Source organism: Haliotis rubra, unplaced genomic scaffold (genome assembly GCF_003918875.1).
Source record: "Haliotis rubra isolate DU_JTF1 unplaced genomic scaffold, ASM391887v1 Scf813, whole genome shotgun sequence".
NCBI lineage: Eukaryota > Metazoa > Mollusca > Gastropoda > Lepetellida > Haliotidae > Haliotis > Haliotis rubra.
Genome location: NW_025767539.1, coordinates 167,288 through 190,295, shown reverse-complemented (window position 1 = coordinate 190,295; position 23,008 = coordinate 167,288). Strand labels below are relative to the sequence as shown.

Genomic DNA, 23,008 nt, shown 5'->3' with positions numbered 1-23,008 from the left:
TTGGAGCAGTAAGGAAGGATAACAATTCATGGATGAACAGCTTCTTTTTTACAGTGAGCGCGGCAAGGGATAACGGAAAATGTGTTTGATAACGGCGTTAGAACCAACACAATTGCTCCTGCTGTTATAAACTTATTCATCCATATATTGTTATCCTTAATTCATTAAAAAGTTTCCATATCACCTTCTCCTGACAAGTCACCATCTGTACACATTGATATGTCAAATACACATACACGCACATACAGACACACACATGCACACACACATACACACATGCGTACATACATACATATAGACACACACGCACCCACACACAACATCAGACCCAAATCAACTTCAGCATGGGCCCTTGAACTATCTATCCATATACAGAACTAAAACAGGCAAGTTAGAAATCTACACCAATCATGAGATGTGACATCTGCTATATACAACACTGGCTGTCACTCTTGTACAGAACATTCGTATATAACACTACGTCTCACAAAACTACATACATTACAAAACACACTTAAACATATTGACAAGCCCCTTTAATTCTCGTTTTAATTTAAAAGGCAAGGTATATACTGAATGTGACTATTTATTCTTAATAATGACACATTCTTGATTAGTAGAATTTTGATTACTGAGCATAAAAGAAATATTTCTTTTTGAGAAAATACACAACATTTGGCATCCTAGTATAGAAAATCCATCTGTAAGAAATTGGGGGATTGAGAACCTAACAATTCCACGATACCTGTTCAAGTTTTGTTAGACAATACACCAAGTTGCAAAATTACTTCGGTTTTACGTTTTTAACAATATTCCAGCAATATCATGGCAGGGACGCCATTAACTGGTTTCACAGATTGTAACAATATGGAGATAGGAAGCCTTTGTCATGATGACCGATGGCTGTCATCAGAAGGCTGTATCACCACTCAGTTATTTACCATTACTTATAAGGATAAAACATTTCCAAGACGGCATATTATTCAAATAAATTTAGAAGGAATCACAGTTTTTTGTATAATTTGGAAGAAAATGTGTGACAAATGCGACAGTTGGCAGCTGAGCATATAAATGACCAATATGTCTGACCTTTTGATATACAACATATTACATGTTGCCTTAGATACAGGTTTTACAATTTTGGAGACCTGAGAGTCAACGGCCCATCACTGAGGGCCACCAGGGGCTACTGAAACCTCATGATGTTACCAACACTGTATTCAGTAACACAATGATAATAATACACATTAAACATATCTCTAGAATCACTGACAACTTTCCTACCAATGTTTTACACTGTCAACAGTGTATGAAATAAGCCCGTCCGTGACTGGCTAGATTTCTGACCAATGGTCTAGTACAGCTAGCCAGCCCGATGGTCCGGTAAATATTTTATATATTCCATACATCTTGAGTAAATTTGCCATATCTTGGTGTCTGGTCTGGTTAAATCCATTTAAGGCTGGTAACATTTTGAAGATACCAGCCCTGATGTCTGGCTGGGTTTTTGGCTTATTTAATACACTGCTGTCAATAATGGCAGCTTGTTTCAAAGTCTCAGGGAAGACATGAAACCACAGGACAAGATGAACATTTATTGTGTACTTTAAAACACTGACACACACTCTCCATTCCTCAAGTTGATACATCAATACTTCATATAATTCCCAGTCCAATATCTCACTGAAACTTCATATAAACGTCAGCCCAGAACTGATCCAAAGTTAATGTCTTTGCACCAGAATCTTTTGAGTCAACTGCTAAATTTTGTACCGATATTCTTCCACAGATTTAACTAGTCACTCATTTGTCACAAGCACAAATTTTATGGAAAAGGTTCGTGTTTGATTCATAACGGCAGTGAATGACAGATGTTGCATCCTAATGCCACAGATGGTCTACACAACAGTTTGACACTAAATAATAAACGTGCATGACTCCACTTCACAACTTCAAGCTGAACATTTAACAGGTTCCAGAAAATTGGCACACTTTCAGACAGTGTATGAGCCCGACATTTCACTTCTTTGAATCGATGCGCCAAGGCTGTGTGTCAAAGAATTCTGTTGTCCTTGAACCAGTGAATCATCCTGCTCGACACTGCACAACTTAACGATATCCGACTAATATGTTCGGCAGAGATACAGATAATTACAGGATGAATGAAATGTTGAAATGTTTCGTTTACTTGCCGTTCATCATTGTAAACCTTGAAATGAGAATCACGAATTCCTCACTCGCAAGAAGGGTCATGTCAAGGTCAGTGAAGACTACCCACAATCCCCTGCCTCATCACTTCCTTCGTATCACTACACATCCTGGATGGGAACTTCTTTTCTGAATATCCATGTTCACCAATATTTTCTGTTTGATTGTAGACGTCGCGCTGACATTTGTTTTCTCCATTATTTAGAGCTGAAGGATTATTGGTTTTCTTCTCCGTCACCAGGAACTATTCTCCTGGAAGTTCTTTCGTCACATTTCCTCATTGCTCTTTTCTGGTTTCCCAATATCAGGGGTTTGTGCCCAGACCAGTGATATTCTAAACCAACAGCGACTGTTAGAGAGAATTATTTGCCTTATCACCAAATAAATGAAGACATCATTTCCATACGCGACTACAATGAAGTTGAAAGACATCCACACAACCAACAACCTCCTCAACTTCATACCCCCAGCAGAGAATGGAGTTCGTCATCGTCCATGACTGGGTCGCTCTCACTACCGCCGTCTTCGTCAGGCAACGACGCTGGTCCCTTCTTCTCCTGTGTTCCCATAATGATCTCTTGGATGCGAGCATTCAGGTCACGTCGATCCTGCAGCAGATGCAAACAAAGGGGTATTTCACAGGAATTTAGTTAGGGTTCTTTGGAAGCAAATTTCGGATAAAACAAAGCACATATGAAACATTACTCCCAGCATTTTAGCAACAAGGCAAGATTACAGGTAGGTGATGGACACCTACTGTCGAAGGTAAGTAATTAGTGAGTGAGTGAGTTTAGTTTTACGCCGCTTTTAGAAATATTCCAGCAAAGGTCACTGCGGGGGACACCAGAAATGGGCTTCAGTGAAGTTATTAGTGGGTCACATATTTATTTGGGTATTCTGTCTGTTATGTTAAATGTGAAGACATTGGCAATGCCAAGTGAAGAAAAAGATTTGGACAAAAGATTGGACTCCCCATCATGATATTCCATAGTTTTGTGACTCAGATAATGAAAAATTGAGGCGTGGTTTCTTTGATGCAGACAACGCCATGTTTTATGCTTGTATGTAAACATTTACCACGTGATACAAAAAACGCAATTTGATTGGCCGCACCACATCCAACTTGTTGAATAACTAGAACAGGCTCTACACACTCCTGACACAATCAATGTGGGTTTGAGCGGCTGATTCGTACCGTTTGTTGAATTTGATTAATCACTCAGATGATACAATTCCATCGAATTCGCCATATTGATTTGACGGCCGACCTGTGTGAGTCTGCCATTAGCCATTACCTAAAATGCACTGATATACTAGTGAGTGTGTAAGTTTAGTTTTACGCCGCTCTCAGCAATATTCCAGCTATATGGCGGCGGTCTGCAAATAATCAAGTCTGGACCTGACAATCCAGGGATCAACAGCATGAGCATCGATCAGCGCCATTGGGAACAGATGACATGTGTCAACCAATCAAGCAAGCCTGACCACCCGATCCCGTTAGTCGCCTCTTACGATAAGCATGGATTACTGAAGATCAATTCCAATCTGGATCTTCACGGGTCACTGATATACTACGATTAAAATAATAACAGATAATGATGTGAGCCTATACACCCTCTCAGTGTGTCAATAGCATGGAACTGCACGTTTGTTTTCCTATTTCTTACTCACTGTTGTCTCCACATCTTCCTCCTCCTCCTCTTCCTCCTCCTCGTTGTGGAACTTTGTCGTTGACGTCTCCGGAACTACCGCTGCCGAGTCAGGTACAAGTGACGCCACTGTCTCCATCGCTGATTCTTGAGCCACCGCCACTTCCACCGGTGGCGATGTCACAGCATGGGGTGCATCATGGGAAGGCTCCTTTGCCGAATCGGAATCCACAACCGGTGAAGGGATGACACTTGTGTCGGTCGTGTTCCCTGAAGCACCCACAGGGTTCACGAGGGGACTTGACCCCTCCACTCTGGAAGCAGGGGTGTCGGCGCCGGTGAGCGGCGTCATGTTACTATTGTCTGTGTCAACATCTGGAAGTGGCAGATCTAAAATCCCGGACACTTTCTTTGGCTCGGACCCTTCCACAACATCTCTGGAATTTTCGTTCACAGATCCTTGAAAGAGATCCGTCTGATCTGGCACCACCGGTTCCACAGGGGTTTTGTCTTTCGTGTCACTTTCACGGTTTGGTACCTCCAGATTCGGTACCTCCAGACTTGGTACCTCCACGTTTGGTGCCGCCCCCCCTGCAACCTTCACCTTGGCGTCAGTCTCCTCGTCACTGAGGTCTGACAACACTGCCTTGATGTTTTCTGGTATGTTTGGTTCAGGTTGGGGCACCGGCTGGGGGACGGGTTTTGGACGACCGGCTTGGTTTGGATTGATGAGATCTAACCCTGGAATAACTGCTGATGGTTTCGAGAAGAAGAACGGATTGGGATCCTTTGGGTCTCCTCCGCCTCCGCCTACCGATTCCAACAGCACGGCCGATTCCGCAGAAAGGTTTGTGTCTTTGTTGCCATCGGTTATATCATTCACTTTGTTGTCCGTCGGTGTGGAATCACTGCCTGGAAGGGTTGTGTGATAACTTAGCAAAACATGTAACATATTGAAGTTTAGACACTTTGTTTACTGCTTAACAACAAATTTCAAAATATTTCAGTTATAAGACATCCTGATAAAAATCTACTCTGGACAAGATATAAAATCTGAAAATGGATAGGTGAGTGGATGGATGGATGGACAAATGAGCAAAGTATATGAAAATGGATGGATGGACAGGTGGGTTGGGATGTTTTGATAGATGGAGGGGTCGTTTTTTGACAGATGGATGGATGGACAACCCAGCAATGACAGGTGGGTTGGGGTGTTTTGATAGATGGATGGGTCGGTTTTAGACAGATGGATGGATGGACAACCCAGCAATGAATATGAATATAAAAATGTATGGATGGGAAGGGGTGTTTGGGATGGATGGGTTTTGGGTGTTTTGATGGATGAATGATGGATGGATGGGTTTTGATGGATGATGAATGGGTGGGTGGATGGATGGATGGATCAATGGGTGGGTTCTTAATGGATGGATGGATAAATGGGTGGGTGGATGGATGGATGGATGAATGGGTGGGTTCTTAATGGATGGATGGAGTTTGGTTGGGTTTGTGGATGGGTGGATGGGGGAAGCAAGTTAGGAGTGACAATAAGAGTTTCATAGAAAAGAATGGGGAAGGTAACCGTTTCTGGATAACCAGTGGAAGCTTCAGTAAGAAGGGCCCATGTGAAGGCAGCAAATCAGCAACACGAGGGACCTCGATAATCATTACCACTGTTCATAGCTCAGTGTGGAAACTGACAGTCTTTCTCTCAGTGTTTGGCAAATAACATCATGGTGGTACAACCTACCTTTCTCTGTGTCAAATAACATTGTGGTGGTACAACCTACCTTTCTCTGTGTCAAATACCATCGCGGTGGTACAACCTACCTTTCTCAGTGTCAAATAACATCGTGGTGGTACAACCTACCTTTCTGTGTCAAATAACATCGCGGTGGTACAACCTACCTTTCTGTGTCCAATAACATCGTGGTGGTACAACCTACCTTTCTCAGTGTTAAATAACATCGTGGTGGTACAACCTACCTTTCTCTGTGTCAAATAACATCGTGGTGGTACAACCTACCTTTCTGTGTCAAATAACATCGTGGTGGTACAACCTACCTTTCTGTGTCCAATAACATCGTGGTGGTACAACCTACCTTTCTCAGTGTCAAATAACATCGTGGTGGTACAACCTACCTTTCTGTGTCAAATAACATCGCGGTGGTACAACCTACCTTTCTGTGTCAAATAACATCGTGGTGGTACAACCTACCTTTCTCAGTGTCAAATAACATCGTGGTGGTACAACCTACCTTTCTCTGTGTCAAATAACATCGTGGTGGTACAACCTACCTTTCTCTGTGTCAAATAACATTGTGGTTGTACAACCTACCTTTCTCTGTGTCAAATAACATTGTGGTGGTACAACCTACCTTTCCCAGTGTCAAATAACATCGTGGTGGTACAACCTACCTTTCTGTGTCAAATAACATCGTGGTGGTACAACCTACCTTTCTCTGTGTCCAATAACATCGTGGTGGTACAACCTACCTTTCTCTGTGTCCAATAACATCGTGGTGGTACAACCTACCTTTCTCTGTGTCCAATAACATTTTGGTGGTACAACCTACCTTTCTCTGTGTCAAATAACATCGTGGTGGTACAACCAATAACCTTTCCTTTCTCTGTGTCCAATAACATTTTGGTGGTACAACCTACCTTTCTCTGTGTCAAATAACATCGTGGTGGTACAACCTACCTTTCTCAGTGTCAAATAACATCGTGGTGGTACAACCTACCTTTCTGTGTCAAATAACATCGTGGTGGTACAACCTACCTTTCTGTGTCAAATAACATCGTGGTGGTACAACCTACCTTTCTCTGTCCAATAACATCGTGGTGGTACAACCTACCTTTCTGTGTCAAACAAGAAGACAAAGTCATCAATATCCCCCGCAATGGCAAAATACTCTTCATGATTATGTCTACGAGTTATGATTATGTCAAATATTTAGGTGTGTACATAGAAAAGTGGAAGGAGAGTATTGAAAGGGTTTAAAAGTTCTGCTCCAGAAAGGAGCACTATCACCAATTTCAGTGTAAGTCAAACTTGTTGCCATGGAAATGCCAAAAATATTTTATTCAGAATTCCAAAACTACCAAAAGGCACCAGTACACCACCAGATCAATCTATGTGCCATGTTTGGTGACGACATATTGAACGGTTTTAGAGTTCTGCTCCGGAAAAGAGCACTACCACCAATTTCAGTCTAAGTCGAACTTGTGCCATGGAAACGCCAAAAATATTTGATTCAGAATTCCAAAACTACCAAAAGGCACCAGTACACCACCAGATCTATCTATGTGCCATGTTTGGTGACGACATATTGAACGGTTTTAGAGTTCTGCTCCGGAAAAGAGCACTACCACCAATTTCAGGCTAAGTCGAACTTGTTGCCATGGAAACGCCAAAAATATTTTAATTCAGAATTCCAAAACTACCAAAAGGCACCACTACACCACCAGATCTATCTATGTGCCAAGTTTGGTGAAGACATATTGAACGGTTTTAGAGTTCTGCTCCGGAAAAGAGCACTACCACCAATTTCAGTCTAAGTCGAACTTGTGCCATGGAAACCCCAAAAATATTTTATTCAGAATTCCAAAACTACCAAAAGGCACCACTACACCACCAGATCTATCTATGTGCCAAGTTTGGTGAAGACATATTGAACGGTTTTAGAGTTCTGCTCCGGAAAAGAGCGCTACCACCAATTTCAGTCTAAGTCGAACTTGTGCCATGGAAACGCCAAAAATATTTTATTCAGAATTCCAAAACTACCAAAAGGCACCACAACACCACCAGATCCATGTATGTGCCAAGTTTGGTGAAGAAATATTGAACGGTTTTAGAGTTCTGCTCCGGAAAAGACAAATGTGCACGGACGGACCGGATAGACGGACGGACGGACGGACGGAGTCCATTTTAATACCCCCCGCAAAACGCGTTGCGGGGGATAATAACATCGTGGTGGTACAACCTACCTTTCTCTGTGTCAAATAACATCATGGTGGTACAACCTACCTTTCTCTGTGTCAAATAACATCGTGGTGGTACAACCTACCTTTCTCTGTGTCAAATACCATCGTGGTGGTACAACCTACCTTTCTCTGTGTCCAATAACATCGTGGTGGTACAACTTACCTTTCTCTGTGTCAAATAACATCGTGGTGGTACAACCTACCTTTCTCTGTGTCAAATAACATCGTGGTGGTACAACCTACCTTTCTCTGTGTCAAATAACATCGTGGTGGTACAACCTACCTTTCTGTGTCAAATAACATCGTGGTGGTACAACCTACCTTTCTGTGTCAAATAACATGCGTTGGTGGTACAACCTACCTTTCTCTGTGTCAAATAACATCGTGGTGGTACAACCTACCTTTCTCTGTGTCAAATAACATCGTGGTGGTACAACCTACCTTTCTCTGTGTCAAATAACATCGTGGTGGTACAACCTACCTTTCTGTGTCAAATAACATCGTGGTGGTACAACCTACCTTTCTCTGTGTCAAATAACATCGTGGTGGTACAACCTACCTTTCTCTGTGTCAAATAACATCGTGGTGGTACAACCTACCTTTCTCTGTGTCAAATAACATCGTGGTGGTACAACCTACCTTTCTCTGTGTCAAATAACATCGTGGTGGTACAACCTACCTTTCTCTGTGTCAAATAACATCGTGGTGGTACAACCTACCTTTCTCTATGTCAAATAACATCGTGGTGGTACAACCTACCTTTCTCTATGTCAAATAACATCGTGGTGGTACAACCTACCTTTCTCTACAACCTGTCAAATAACATCGTGGTGGTACAACCTACCTTTCTCTGTGTCAAATAACATCGGTGGTGGTACAACCTACCTTTCTCTATGTCAAATAACATCGTGGTGGTACAACCTACCTTTCTCTGTGTCAAATAACATCGTGGTGGTACAACCTACCTTTCTCTGTGTCAAATAACATCGTGGTGGTACAACCTACCTTTCTCTGTGTCAAATAACATCGTGGGTGGTACAACCTACCTTTCTCTGTGTCAAATAACATCGTGGTGGTACAACCTACCTTTCTCTGTGTCAAATAACATCGTGGTGGTACAACCTACCTTTCTCTGTGTCAAATAACATCGTGGTGGTACAACCTACCTTTCTCTGTGTCAAATACCATCGTGGTGGTACAACCTACCTTTCTGTGTGTCAAGTTCGTTCTCCTTGTTCTCCTTTTGGTTCAGTTCTGGTTTCTTCTTCATCTCCGTCAGCTGCAACAACAGACAGACAAAGTTGCAACAACAGACAAAGTTGCAACAATCCATACACATCTACAATGTTCACTACTCCAGTGTTCACGAATGGGGTTTCAAATCACAGGACATTGGGTCCTGTAAGTTTCAGGTGTCTGTCTGACCCATTGAAAATGCTCAGGACGCATGGAATAAAATTAAACACACATTTCAGATTTAATATTTCTTATAACTGACATTGAAATTATTAACAAACATAAGATTTATAAACAGCAAACAAGTGTCACATGTCACATAAAACAACTTCAGTCAAAGTCATTGTGAAATATACAGTCAGACACTGGGGCCGGCGGGTTGTAAACTTCTGTCTGACCGTTGGCGAATCTGTCGGATTTGTCAGAGGGTGAGATGCTATTCGTGAACACTGCTACTCATAGTGAATTTGGTTTTACTCATTTTTAGCAATATTCCAGCAATATCACGGCAGGGGGACACCAGAAATGGGCTTCACACATTGCACTCATGTGGGGAATCGAACCCGGGTCTTTAGTGTGATGAATGGACACTGTTACCACTGGGCTACACCCCTCAGCCTCACAGAAGTGAGATGGTGTATTAATATGCCATCCTACTCAAGCCTGATCACTCACCTGTGGAGGAGCTTCTCCATCTCCCATGACAAATAGTGCCTTGAACTTGTTGTATATCACTTCCGCCTTGGACTTGATGCGATCGCTGCCCTTGTACTTCCGACACTGAAACCACAGACTAGTGAGCGAGTTTTGTTATACGCCGCTTTTAGCAATATTCCAGCAATATCAATGGGCTTCACACATTGTGCCAATGTGGGAAATCGAACCCGGGTCTTTGGCGTGACGAGCGAACGCTTTAACCACTAGGCTACCCCAATGCCCCTAAAAGACTAAATCAGGGGTGCTATCCTCAAAGCATTCATGAGCCCATCACCCCAACACTTAAGTTTTACTATGTGATAATGGCTACCATAGCTTTAACACTGTAAAAGGTCACTCAGAGTTTTCTCTCTTCAACGTCCTTAGACTCTAAGCGAGCTGGGATTATAACTGTCATCACTGCGACCATATATTTGATAATTTGACATGCAGACTTGAAAACAAACAGGTTTTTTCTATTTGAGTGAGCGAGCGAGTGAGTGAGTGAGTGAGTGAGTGAGTGAGTGAGTGAGTGAGTGAGTGAGTGAGTGAGTGAGTGAGTGAGTGAGGGAGTGAGTTGGTGAAGTTTTACGCCACTTTAGCAAAATTTCAGCACTATAAGGGCAGGGGACACCAGAAATGGGCTTCACACATTGTGCCTATGTGGGGAATCAAACCCGGGTATATGGTGAGCTGAACTAACCCCCAGATGAATACTGACGGACTGAGTTTGGTTTTACGCTGCTTTCAGCAATATTCCAGCAACATCACGGCGGCCCAGATGAATACACAATTTATCAAGCGAGTCTGTTTGAGGTTTAACGCTCAGCAAAATACCAGCTGTATAACAACAGTGTGTAAAAATCGAGTTAATCCAGTGATTGACATTATGAGGCCCTCTTTGACTGTAAATTCCCTTTCCAAATGTTACAATTAGTTCATTGGTATCCTACCATATTCTACACTATTCCAGCTATATGAAGGCATCCTGTAAACAATAAACAAAATGTAGGAACAAACGAAGTCTGATGACAGTCCCATTAAGTCACCTCTTCACATGTGTTACTGAGGACCATTTCTCAGCAAAATAGTCACCAGTGTTTCCTCAATTGAGTCAGATTTAACTGCTACATCATGAGGATAAACACGTTCACAGTTTAACGTCACCCAGTTTTCTCAGCATTATTCAGCAGTGGTCTGTAAATAATCGAGTCTGGACCAGACAATCCAGTGATTGACATCATGAGCACCAATCAATGCAATTGCAATACGATGACAAGTTTCTGGTCTAACCGCTCAATCCCGTTAGTCGCCTCTTACGACAAGCATGGGTTACTGTAGGCCAATTCCAGCCTGGATCTTCAAGGGTCGATAACGGTGGGGTGGGGTGTTGTGGGTGAGATGGGGTGTCGAGGAGGGAGTGGAGTGGGAGTGAGAGTGAGGTGGGGTGAGGGAGTGTGAGTGGAGTGGTGGGGAGGGATGGGGTGTTGTGGGGGTGGAGTGGAGTGGAGTGGGGTGGGATGGGGTGTTGTGGGGGTGGAGTGGAGTGGAGTAGAGCGGGTGGGATGGGGGTGTTGTGGGGTGGAGTGGAGTGGAGTAGAGTGGGGTGAGGTGGGGTGTTGTGGGGGGGAGTGGAGTGGAGTAGAGAGGGGTGAGGTGGGGGTGTTGTGGGGGTGGAGTGGAGTGGAGTAGAGCAGGGTGGGAGGTGGGGTGTTGTGGGTGGAGTGGAGTGGAGTGGAGTAGAGCGGGTGAGGTGGGGCGTTGTGGGGGGATGGAGTGGAGTGGAGTAGAGTGGGGTGAGGTGGGGTGTTGTGGGGGTGGAGTGGAGTGGAGTAGAGGGGGGAATGAGGTGGGGTGTTGTGGGGGTGGAGTGGAGTAGAGTAGAGTGGGGTGGGATGGGGTGTTGTGGGGTGGAGTGGAGAGGAGTAGAGTGGGGTGGGATGGGATGTTGTGGGGGTGGAGTGGAGAGTACAGTTGGGTGGGATGGGGTGTTGTGGGAATGGAGCGGAGGAGGGGGTGGAGTGGGGTGGGATGGGGTGTTGTGGGGGTGGAGTGGAGCAGAGTGGGGTGGGATGGGGTGTTGTGGAGTGGAGTAGAGTAGAGTGGGGTGGAGCGGAGTGGAGTGAGTGAGTATGGAATCTGAGAAAGCTGGGATTTTGATTGCCAGATCTTTGACTGTTCTTTTTGCTTCTGTCCATGGATGACAGTGCGACCTGACTGGGTTGGGGTTACAGATCTTGTTTCCAGACAAGAACTTAACAGCATCAATCTTAACTGTCTAATATTGGACTAACATATGAACAAAATATACTTGAACTAAAAGCGCTTTGTTAAAATTTAAAGTACAGGTTCACGGTTAAGGTCACTCAAAGTTTTCTCTCTTCAACGTCCTTAGACTCCAAGCGAGCTGGGATTATAATTGTCATCACTGTGACCATTCTTGCTAGTTTTGGGACTGATGAGAAATCAAATTTGTCTCAGTGTGAAGAGAAAGGTCCATCAACAAGTATTTGCTTCATGTCTCAAAGTACATCAAATCAAATCGCCAAAAGGATACCATTTTTGCTACTATAAGTTCTCATTACCAGAAGTGTACCTACAATCTGTACCTACCTAGGGAATTTCTATATGCCACCAGAGGTGCCTACCCTTGAGATGCCCTGTCAGCAATAAGTGATGGAAAATACTAGTTTTTTTCAGTAATTTATGTGACCTGTCAGTTATTGCGCATATTGTTGTTTTTCAAATTGTATGAATGGATTTGTCAAAACATATTAAACATATAAATAGGAAAAATTAGTCTATAAACCTTTAAATTTCTATGAAACAGCAGCATGAAATTCCTACCCAACCTCCCTGTGATGATTTAGTATCTGTGATCATGGTGATTGGCAGTGAACACTCTCCACGAATCACGGAATAAGAATAAACTGCAGGATATTTTTGATGATATAATTCCAAAATGTTAAAAAATAAACTTATTAATTTCCTGTTTCAATGACTTTTGGGTCATGTTTCAGGTTGCTTATCTTGAAGATTCTATCGACATACAGTAGTACATGAGGTGAGGTGAGGTGAGGTGAGGTGAGGTGAGGTGAAATTGGGTTAATGTCGTGCTTGAGAATATTTCACTCATATGACGACGTGCATGCGTGTGTATGTGTATGTGCGGCTGCTTGTACTAGCCCAGACAAACAGTGAACACATCACCATGACATTCATGTCCTGACAACACATACCACATTTGGTTTCCCTATCTATAACAGTTTCTGAGAAAATCCGTCCCCACTGGGGATAACATGAGCAAAGTCAAGAAACAAATGACAAGAGCCATAACTCTGTAACAAATTTTAACACGGTTTCCGTTTTCGAACTCCATTAAAGCATTCATGTCCTGAAAATACCTACCAAATTTGGTTTCCCTATTTATAATGTTGTTTTTAAAGAAAATCAGACCCCATCATCTCCGCAATATGGACGAAGCTCAAACCTATATCCCCTTCCCACTTGGTGGCTGGGGATAATATTATTATTATTAATGTTGACACGATTGGATTGTCTGGTACTGACTTGATTTGACATTAATTTGGTTTTGAAAAATACTTTCAAAGTTCAGGTCACTCAGAGTTTTCTCTCTTCAACGTCCTTAGACTCTAAGCGAGCTGGGATTATAATTGTCATCACTGTGACCTAACTCTGTCCAAGAAGACATCCGGAGTGAGTGAGTGGGTTAGTGATTGAGTCAGTGAGAGTGAGTCAGTGAAGGAGAGTGAGTGAGTGAGTGAGAGAGTGACTGTGTGAAGATTTCGAGTCATTTTGGCAGTACATCAGAGATGAGTAGTTTGGATAATATTATCTGCGCCAGGCCCGAACAAACAATCAGAGCGCTGTTGTAGACAAGATTAAAGCTAAGGTTGACATAAGTCTCTACTGAGGTTGGGAGTTACTCAAATTTGAGAAAGCGCAGGAAAATGCATTTCCCAGAATGAACTGGAATCAATTTTTGAACTCAAACATAGTTGACAATTTGAGTTTGCAGGATAGAGTATTTATTGAAACAATGCAGTTGAGTTAAAAATTCAGCTGTTTCAAATTGTCAAATTCAGTCTGAAATTGGAGTAAAAACTAAAGTTTGTTTCGAGAAATCAGGGCCAGATCAAGGAAACAGGGATTCACAACATTTCTTGAAACATTATTCACCTCATATTTAAATTAATTAATGGTGTTCTTTGGGCATTAAATATGTTTTTCCATTACAACTTTCAAGTATTTTTACACCAATGAAAATACTTCTTTAAAATTCATAATATGTTTACTTTGTTGTTTAACTCTCAGCCAGCACATGGAGCGAGCGAGTTTAGTTTCAAGCCACACTCGGCAATATTCCAGCTATATTGGAGAGGAAAGATCAGTAGCATAGCATCGGTCTACACAACTGGGATATGATGGCATGTGTCAACCGGATCTGTTTCAATGCCGTTTCAAGTGATGTAAATTTTGCATTTCACAAAACCTCAACACTGTTTCCATGCATGATAACTCACCTTCTTGATGGTGTTCATGATGTCAGGGTTTTTCTTCAGCATGATCTGGTTGACGGGCAACGCTTCCAGATCCTCCATGATGGCAATGCACTTGTCTACATCCTGCAAACAAACATGTTGGCGTTAACATCAAAGGCCAGAATTGATTGAATTAAGATAGGCTACTATCTCTATTGCTACATTATGTAGTTAGATTCAAATTTGTTGGCGTTAACGTCAAATGTTTCGGCTGAAGGCAAGTGATTGATGGATTGAATGATTGAGTCAAATAGTTGAATGAGTGGCTGATTGGCTGAATGATTTGACGATTGAGTATGTCATGGTGGGGGGACACCAGACAAACAGACAAACAAAGATGCTGATGTTGCCTCAAGTGTTTGAGATGGTGAGTGATCTATACTACCCATCAAAAGTTTAGACTCACTTAAAACACTCACTATATGTTATGTATATATGTGACATTACATCGAAGATGAATTTCTCCACTAACTTTGCGGAACCAACTGCAAACTTTATGCAGATGAATTGCACGAGGATCACGCATTAAATTGCCAAAAAACATACAAATATCGTGCAGTGTAGTGTGTGTAAATTTTTGTTAAAAATCCACCAATTTTCACTTTCATCATTTTTTTAACCCATGACAATAATCTTTTCAATGTTACGAATTTGTTTTACAATATATCAGTTCATGTGTAAACAGTACCTTTAAACAGTATAGAAAATTTTGCAAAATCTAGCTTAGAAGAGTTGACTTAAGTCAGAGGCTACATTTACACTAGGGAGTCTAGACTTTTGATGGGTAGTATATATGCAAAGTTTTTCCAAGCAAAACTTGAGCAAAATCATTTTTGCAATATTTTCAGGGACAAATTATTTGTTTACACCAAAGATTGTCCCACTCACTGTTTTATCAACTTGTAATGACTTCTTTATCTCGATGTCCATCTGGATGAGGGTGGTCTCCGTCTGGATAACTGAAACATAACACACACCAGAGTAGACCCGTGAAGATCAGGTTAGCATTACGTTTGGAAAGGGGAATTTCCACTACAAAGTGTGAGAATATAACACACACCAGAGTAGACCCGTGAAGATCAGGTTAGCATTGATCTTCAGAAACCCAGCTTGTCGTAAGAGGCGAGTAATGGGAGGGAAGGTCAGGCTCGCTGACTTGGTTGGCACATGTCATCGTATCCAATAGCATAGATGCTTATGCTGTTGATCACCGGATTGTCTACAGATTATTTACAGACTGTCGCCATATAGATGGAATATTGCTGAGTTTGCCATAAAACTAAACTCACTCACTCATGATGTTTTTGGGTATTGAAGCAATTTTTGCCTATCAGCAAAACTGACTTTGAATAAACAATTGCATTTCAAGAGCAAAAACAAAGTTCTCCAGCTTGCTGCCATTTATTTATCAAAAATGGCAAGGTAGCGTTCTTTGTGTCTATCCACTCCCCTTGTAAAATTTCATAAATAACAATCAAGCATTTTGGTTACTTTTTCAGGATAGCTGGTTTTTCTTCTCTCTGGAACATGTTACATCAGCTGAAGTATGACCTTCACCTTTGACGTTGACCTTTAGCAATGACAACACTGACCTAGTGATTTACAATAACCTTCGTTATGATCTTAAACTTGGACCAAATACCCAAACAATTAAAAACAAATTCTTTCAGATGAAACGCAACCACTCAGAGTTTTCTCTCTTCAACGTCCTTTGGACTCTAAGCGAGCTGGGTATATAATTGTCATCATTGTGGCCAGGTTTCTTTGTAAAAATTGGCTTGTATTCCTTAATTCTGACTGAGTGAGTTTTGGTTTTACGCCGCTTTTAGCAATATTCCAGCAACATCATGGTGGGGGACACCAGAAATGGGCTTCACACATTGTACCCGTGGGATTCGAACCCAGGTCCTCGGCGTGACGAGCCAACGCTTTAACCACTAGGCTACCCCACCTCCCCCCTTAATTCTGAAACACATGTTGCAATAGTAGTGAACTTGACCTTTAACATTGACCTTCAGCATTGACACCATTGACCTTTTCCTGATATATGATAACCTTCGCTATAACCTTAAACTTTGACCAAAAACCTATACAATGAATGAAAACAAATAAATTTATTCAAGATTTTGAATGCGACCTTTCGATATGCCAAAATTTAATAGGGCCTGTAAGTATGTCACAGCACTTTGCGAGATTGTGTATGTAAATGAGATAGCTGATAAGCTACATTGTATAACTCGGCTTTTCGATGACGATACTTCACTGGGAACTTTATCAAAGGACAAACAAGTGATGGAAAGAGCCATGAATGAAAATCTAGGAATATTAAGCGGTTGTGCAAAGGTTTGGTTAATTTCTTACAATCCGGAAAAAACTGAAGCTATATTATATACTTTGAAAGATGGCCGAAAAGACATTAATTTGAAGTTTGATAACTGCACTATAAACACAGTCGATTTTCATAAACATCTGGGTTTAATCTTCACGTCTAACGGGAGTTGGCATCATCATATTGAAAACATTATCAAAAAGAAATCTAAAATGATTGGAGCATTTCGGAAATTAAAGTTCCTACTAAATAGAACAACACTAGCGAAAATATATACTGTATTTATAAGGCCACACTTTGAGTACGCATGCGAGGTATGGGATGGATGTTTGATTGAACAAGCTAATAGATTAGAAAAACTTCAACTTGAAGCAGCACGCATAGTTACTGGTCTTCCAAGATATGCATCTTCCAGTTCATTGTATTATGAAACGGGATGGGATTTACTTTCTGAGAGAAGGAGAAGACGCAAATTAACATTATTTTATAAAATTCAAAAAGGTCTGACACCAGTTTTTCTTCAAGATTTACTCCCACCTGTAGTAGGCAACCAGACAAGTTATGAGTTAAGAAACTCCAATAACTTTAGTCAACCATATACAAGACTGAGGTACTCAACGTCATCTTTTATTCCATCAACAGTTAAAGTGTGGAATAATATTCCCTTAGCTATTAGAAATTGCGACTCTGTTGCATCGTTTAAATCTTATATCCACGTGAAGGAAAAATGCGCACCTATATATTATTCATATGGAATAAGGAAGTTCAATGTTATGCACACTAGATTAAGATATATGACGAGTACACTTAATTATGATTTATATAGAATAAATGTAAAAAATGACGCATCATGTCAATGTGGCCATAGATGTGAGAATGTTTTTCATTACTTCCTTGAATGTCCATTGTATACTTTTCAAAGACATAAACTGTTAAAATCTTTAGAACATATTGTCAAAAATAGAACACTGATTGATATTAATCTATCTTACATGGCAATGCAGGTCTCTCAATCACTGAAAACCAGAATGTTTTCAAATATGTACATATCTATATCACTGAACATCTGTTGTACATATCCTAGAATGTCTGTCACTTGTGTACTTTGTTGTAAGATGAATTGTGTAATTATCTGGAGAGGGCTTTTCTAAGTTGGATAACTTGTGCCCAATCCTTTTCTTGAATGAATAAAGTATGATTAAAACAAAACAATCAGAGCTGGGTCAATATACACTTGTCACCGGAAATCTGGTACCGGAACTAAGCTGGGAACCGTCTCGCATATCTCAAGTTGGTGCTTAATACCTGAATAGCACCTCGTGAGACTTGCAGGCACTATTCCAGCTACCGATATTCAGCACTTAACAGATCTAGCCTATTTCTATTCAAACTGATGTACCCTGACTGACTGACTGACTGAGTTTAGGTTTACGCCGCTTTTAGCAATTTTCCAGCAACATCACGGGGATGGGCTTCACACATTGTACCCATTTCTTGAACCCGAATAAAGCACTTTAACCACTAGGATACCCGACCGCCCTGGTGTACCCTGAAGATTTTAAACATTTTTATATATGCTGATGCACAGTCTAAAACACAGTAATGCTTACCCTCCCATCAGTATTCTGTAAGTTGACTCAAGTATGATAGGGTTGTATTCACACACTTTTCAAAATCTGTTTACACTGTCAACTCAGACAAAGCTGAAGCTTTCACCGAGAACACCAAAGGTTTCACTCAAGGGGAATAATTGTCATCCTTGTTGACATTTCACACTTACAACCATTAACATTAAAACTAGACAATTTACAAATATGGTTCCTTAAGTGCTCATTTTCCCCCATAAGAGTCATGTGTGGAAAACAGAAAACTACCTAAATTCTAATCTTAAAATATTCAAATGTTTCTATGGGTTAATCAATTCTGATCATCTGATCTCTATAAGACACAACACTCACTGACTCGTCTTTGTCCCAGTTAGATAATCCAGTCTGGATTAGACAATCCAGTGATTGACAATTCTAACCTGCATTCTCCATTAGCTAGATTCTTAGTCTAAGTAAACTGAGGCTCATTACGTCTCTTAGGACAAGCATGGGTAACTGAAGATCAATTCTAACCCGGATCTTCACGGGTCCTCTTAGGACAAGCATGGGTAACTGAAGATCAATTCTATCCCGGACCTTCACGGGTCCTCTTAGGACAAGCATGGGTAACTGAAGATCAATTCTAACCTGGATCGTCACCGGTAAGCTCTTATATGACAACAGAGTCCAACACTATCTAACTCAACCCCATCAAATACAAGTTGTTTAAAAATATTGTGTATTTTTCTCGTGAGGGAGCCACTAAAAATGTTTAAGTTTCTGCCATGGCCGGTCAACTCAGACAAAGCTGAAGCTTTCACTGAGAAAACCAAAGATTTAACTCAAGGGGAATAATCGTCATCCTCGTTGACCGCCATATGCTGAGTGAGTGAGTGAGTTCAGTTTTATGCCGCATTCAGCAATATTACAGCTATATGGCAGCGGTCTGTAAATAATCGGGACTGGACCAAACAATCTAGTGATCAACAGCATGAGCATCGATCTACGCAATTGGTATAAGATGATATGTGTCGACCAAGTCAGTGAGCCTGACCACCCGATCCTGTTAGTCGCCTCTTACGTAAAGCGTGGGTTACTGAAGATCAATTCTAAGCCAGATCTTCACGGGTCCATATGCTGAGACATTACAAATCTAATCTGATAGAGGATGTTTCTTTATTGTTATTATTTTATTATTAACAAGTACTGGTACTCACAATGTATTTTTTCTTTCTTCTTCTGTTCGTACTTTATTCGTTTCTTTCTCTCCTTCTCTTCTTCCTTATCATGGCTGCAGACAGAACCAGATGTTTCTCATTCATCCATTTGTTTCAGATTATTAGACCATGAAAACGATTCAGCTTTCAAAGGACAATACAATATAAAATACGATGTATGGTATGTGAAGCATTTAGCAGTATTCCACTAAGATCACAGCCAGGGACAGCAGAAATAGGCTTTACAAATTATACCCATGTGGGAATCAAACCCAGGTCTTCACTAGGCTACCCGAACACCCCTTAGATCATCTGAGTCATGGGAAACTTAACACTGACAAATTGAAAGCAAATAGTGTGTCAATCTTTGGGAATTTTTTTATTGCCTTGGAAATCTGCTCATGAAATCTTTATTTCAAAAGTATACATTTTGATGAACACTATCCTGACAGCTCATTGCTTTCATCATTTTACAACATGGCCGGTCAACTCAGACAAAGCTGAAGCTTTCACTGAGAAATACGAAGATTTAACTCAAGGGGAATAATCGTCATCCCTGTTGACCGCCATGCTACTAACATTCTAACATCACACATCACGCATCAATGAACTGTTGGAATTCCAGAGGCCATGTGAAATTTCATGTCACTTCAATTGAGCTACTCACTGTCTTCGTTCTTTATCCTGTTTTCTCCTCTTTTCATCATCTTCCTTCTCTGAAACTTCTGCCTTTAGTGTCTCCTCCTTCTTTGACTTTGGTTCCTACAACAGTGAGTGAGTGAGTGAGTGAGTGAGTGAGGTCTGCTGGCACTGTGAATGTAGTGAGTGAGTGAGTGAGCGAGCGAGGTCTGCTGTGAATGTAGTGAGAGTGAGTGAGTGAGTGAGTGAGTGAGTGAGTGAGTAAGAGTGAATGAGCGAGCAAGGTCTGGCATTGTGAATGTAGTGAGAGTGAGTGAATGTAGTGAGAGTGAATGTAGTGAGAGTGAGTGAATGTAGTGAGAGTGAGTGAGTGAATGTAGTGAGAGTGAGTGAGTGAGTGAGTGAGTGAGTGAGTGAGGTCTGCTGGCATTGTGAATGTAGTGAGAATGGTTGTACACCTCTTTTAGCAAAATTCCAGCAATACCCGGCAGGCAACACCAGAAAAGAGCTTCACACATTGTACCCATGTGGGGAATTGAAGCTAGGTCTCTAGTGTGATGAGTGAACACTTCAACTACAAGTGAACTTGTGAATAACGTTGTTGAGTTCCTTATATCACTGAAAAGGACATTTTTCTTCAGGTACAATTAGCTACAATTAGTGTTTGGCTTTACGGCCTTTTAGCAATATTCCGGCAGTATCACGACTGAAGACACCAGAAATGAGCTTCACACAATGTACCCATGTGAGGAATCGAACCAGGGTCTAACGGGCTAACATTTTAACCACTAGGCAACCCCACCACCCCTGCTACAAATAGAGAGTGAGTTTAGTTTTACGCCGCTTTTAGCAATATTGCAGCAAAATCACGGCAGGGGACACCAGAAATGGGCGAGGTGAAATTGGGTTTTACGTCGTGCTTGAGAATATTTCGCTCATATCACAACGTGCATGCGTGTGTATGTGAATGTGTATGTGCGGCTGCTTGTACTAGCCCTAGCCCACTGAGATACCACGCCGCAGCGAAGCATGAATACCCCACCCAGACACATTATACTGACTCCTAGACGACCAGTCCTTGTTGTACCCATTAAAGCCGAGCGCCAGGCAGGGGCCAACAAGTACCATATTTTAACGTCTTTTGGTATGACGCGGTCGGGGATCGAACCTGCGACCTTCCGCTCTCCAGGCGGACGCTCTAACTACTACACCACGCAGACGGTCTCACCAGAAATGGGCTTCACAGCTACAATTAGAGTTTTACAGGAATGAATGCTGACTGCCTCTCAGCAATATTTCAGCAATACATGAGCAGTCCATAAATAATCCTATCAGGACAAGACAATCCAGTGACTCATATCATTGGCATCAGTCTAGTATTTTGGCCAAAAAACTGATTCAAAAATTAGTATTTATTGGCCAAAATTAGTATGAACTTTTCCCAAAAAATTAATATTAAATAAAAAAATTAAATATATAGTCTAAGACCTTGTTATTAACGTTATACTCAACTAAATCAGTGATAAGTATCCACATATAGCTTGATACTGAATATAGTGTGATCGAAATTTATTATGCATGGTACGTATGCTTTTTAATAATTTTTTAATGTATTTTTTAAAAATATCGTATATTTTTACTACTAGCGTAGTCACGTATTTTGCGTTGTTTTTTCTTAACGAATACAATAAAATCGTGTGGGTTGGCACCTCTGTATGATCATCAACCAGTGATCAACAGTGTCAGCATCGATATACGCAACTGGGATACAATGACATGTGTCATCCAAGTTAGGAAGCCTGACCACCGATCCCTTTTAGTCGCCTCTGACAACAAGCATCTGTTATGAATTCTCACCTAGATACAGTTAGAGACCCTGATCTCTCTGGAGACATTCTCACCTTCGGTTTCTTTGCTTCTTTTTTCTTCGATTCCTTGGGTTGGTTGTCCGGTTTCTCATCCACGGCTTCCTCCTTAGAGAAACAAAGAAAGGGTTCAATATCACGCATAAGATGAATGTACTCAGTGATCATACAGCAACATACAGACATGAGTTCATGGTTACGAGAAATTGGGTCGGATGTATGCGTGTTTACTGGTATTAATATCACATCATTACGTCCCATGTTTTTGACAGCTGAAAGTTGTCATGGCCAGTTGGTGTCTACCACTAACAGTGTTTCCGGTGATTTTCAAATAAACTGGTCCCATATTTTTACCAGTCCACTTCTTCTCCATGTTGTGATACAACCTTTTGTAAAGCCCTTTTCAGTCACAGCCTCACTCAATTCACCAAACCACAACCCCCGATTGTTTATGATCGTCACAACGCCACCATGGAAATTCCTCTTTCCACTCATTATTGAATTTAATTTTCTGGATTTTTTGTTGTGTTTCATGGATTGTTTTGCAGGAATCTGAAGTTGATGATTTTTTATTTAGAACCTAATAAGACAGGCGAGAATTGTTACTAAAAACAGACAAGGAATTCAATACACATATTGCATATGGTGCAGATTGATCAAATTTACTATGCAGTATCCTTAAAAATCTTATGTTGTCTTTTAAACAAATTTTTTAAATAAGATATTCACATAGCACACATATCCAGGCAACTAATGCAGGCTCAAAGCACTGGTATTTTTTCCCTCAATCATTGTATGTCAATCTCAACATCACATCGTTTTATCAATCTCAACTCCCTGAGGAGTATACAACTCTTCCAGCCACTTGGCCCACCAAGTTATTGTGGCTTTCTCATCCTAATGAGGTAGCTGGTATTTTTCACTGCCTATTTGGTGGAAATAATTTCACCAGGTAAATTTATTGCCGGTCCCAGGACTTGTTTGCCATAAACATACTGGTCCTTTGACATTTTACAGTTAAAATACCGGCATATGGC

General features: G+C 41.2%; 1 protein-coding gene across 2 annotated transcripts in view; it reads right to left on the bottom strand.

Annotated features, from left to right (window-relative positions):
* Positions 1 to 1,580: 1,580 nt before the first annotated feature.
* The window catches only part of LOC124261861 (hepatoma-derived growth factor-related protein 2-like), a 56,411-nt gene continuing 34,983 nt past the window's right edge, over positions 1,581 to 23,008 (bottom strand). For both annotated transcript variants that reach the window (XM_046696230.1, XM_046696231.1), the window contains exons 12-20: positions 22,008 to 22,079; positions 20,135 to 20,229; positions 19,468 to 19,541; positions 15,224 to 15,294; positions 14,318 to 14,419; positions 9,753 to 9,857; positions 9,048 to 9,120; positions 3,880 to 4,769; positions 1,581 to 2,816 (exon numbers count right to left, since the gene is read on the bottom strand). In XM_046696230.1, coding sequence (XP_046552186.1) covers positions 2,667 to 2,816; positions 3,880 to 4,769; positions 9,048 to 9,120; positions 9,753 to 9,857; positions 14,318 to 14,419; positions 15,224 to 15,294; positions 19,468 to 19,541; positions 20,135 to 20,229; positions 22,008 to 22,079 — 1,632 coding nt within the window. In that variant the 3' untranslated portion in view covers positions 1,581 to 2,666. The remainder of the gene's footprint in view (positions 2,817 to 3,879; positions 4,770 to 9,047; positions 9,121 to 9,752; positions 9,858 to 14,317; positions 14,420 to 15,223; positions 15,295 to 19,467; positions 19,542 to 20,134; positions 20,230 to 22,007; positions 22,080 to 23,008) is intronic.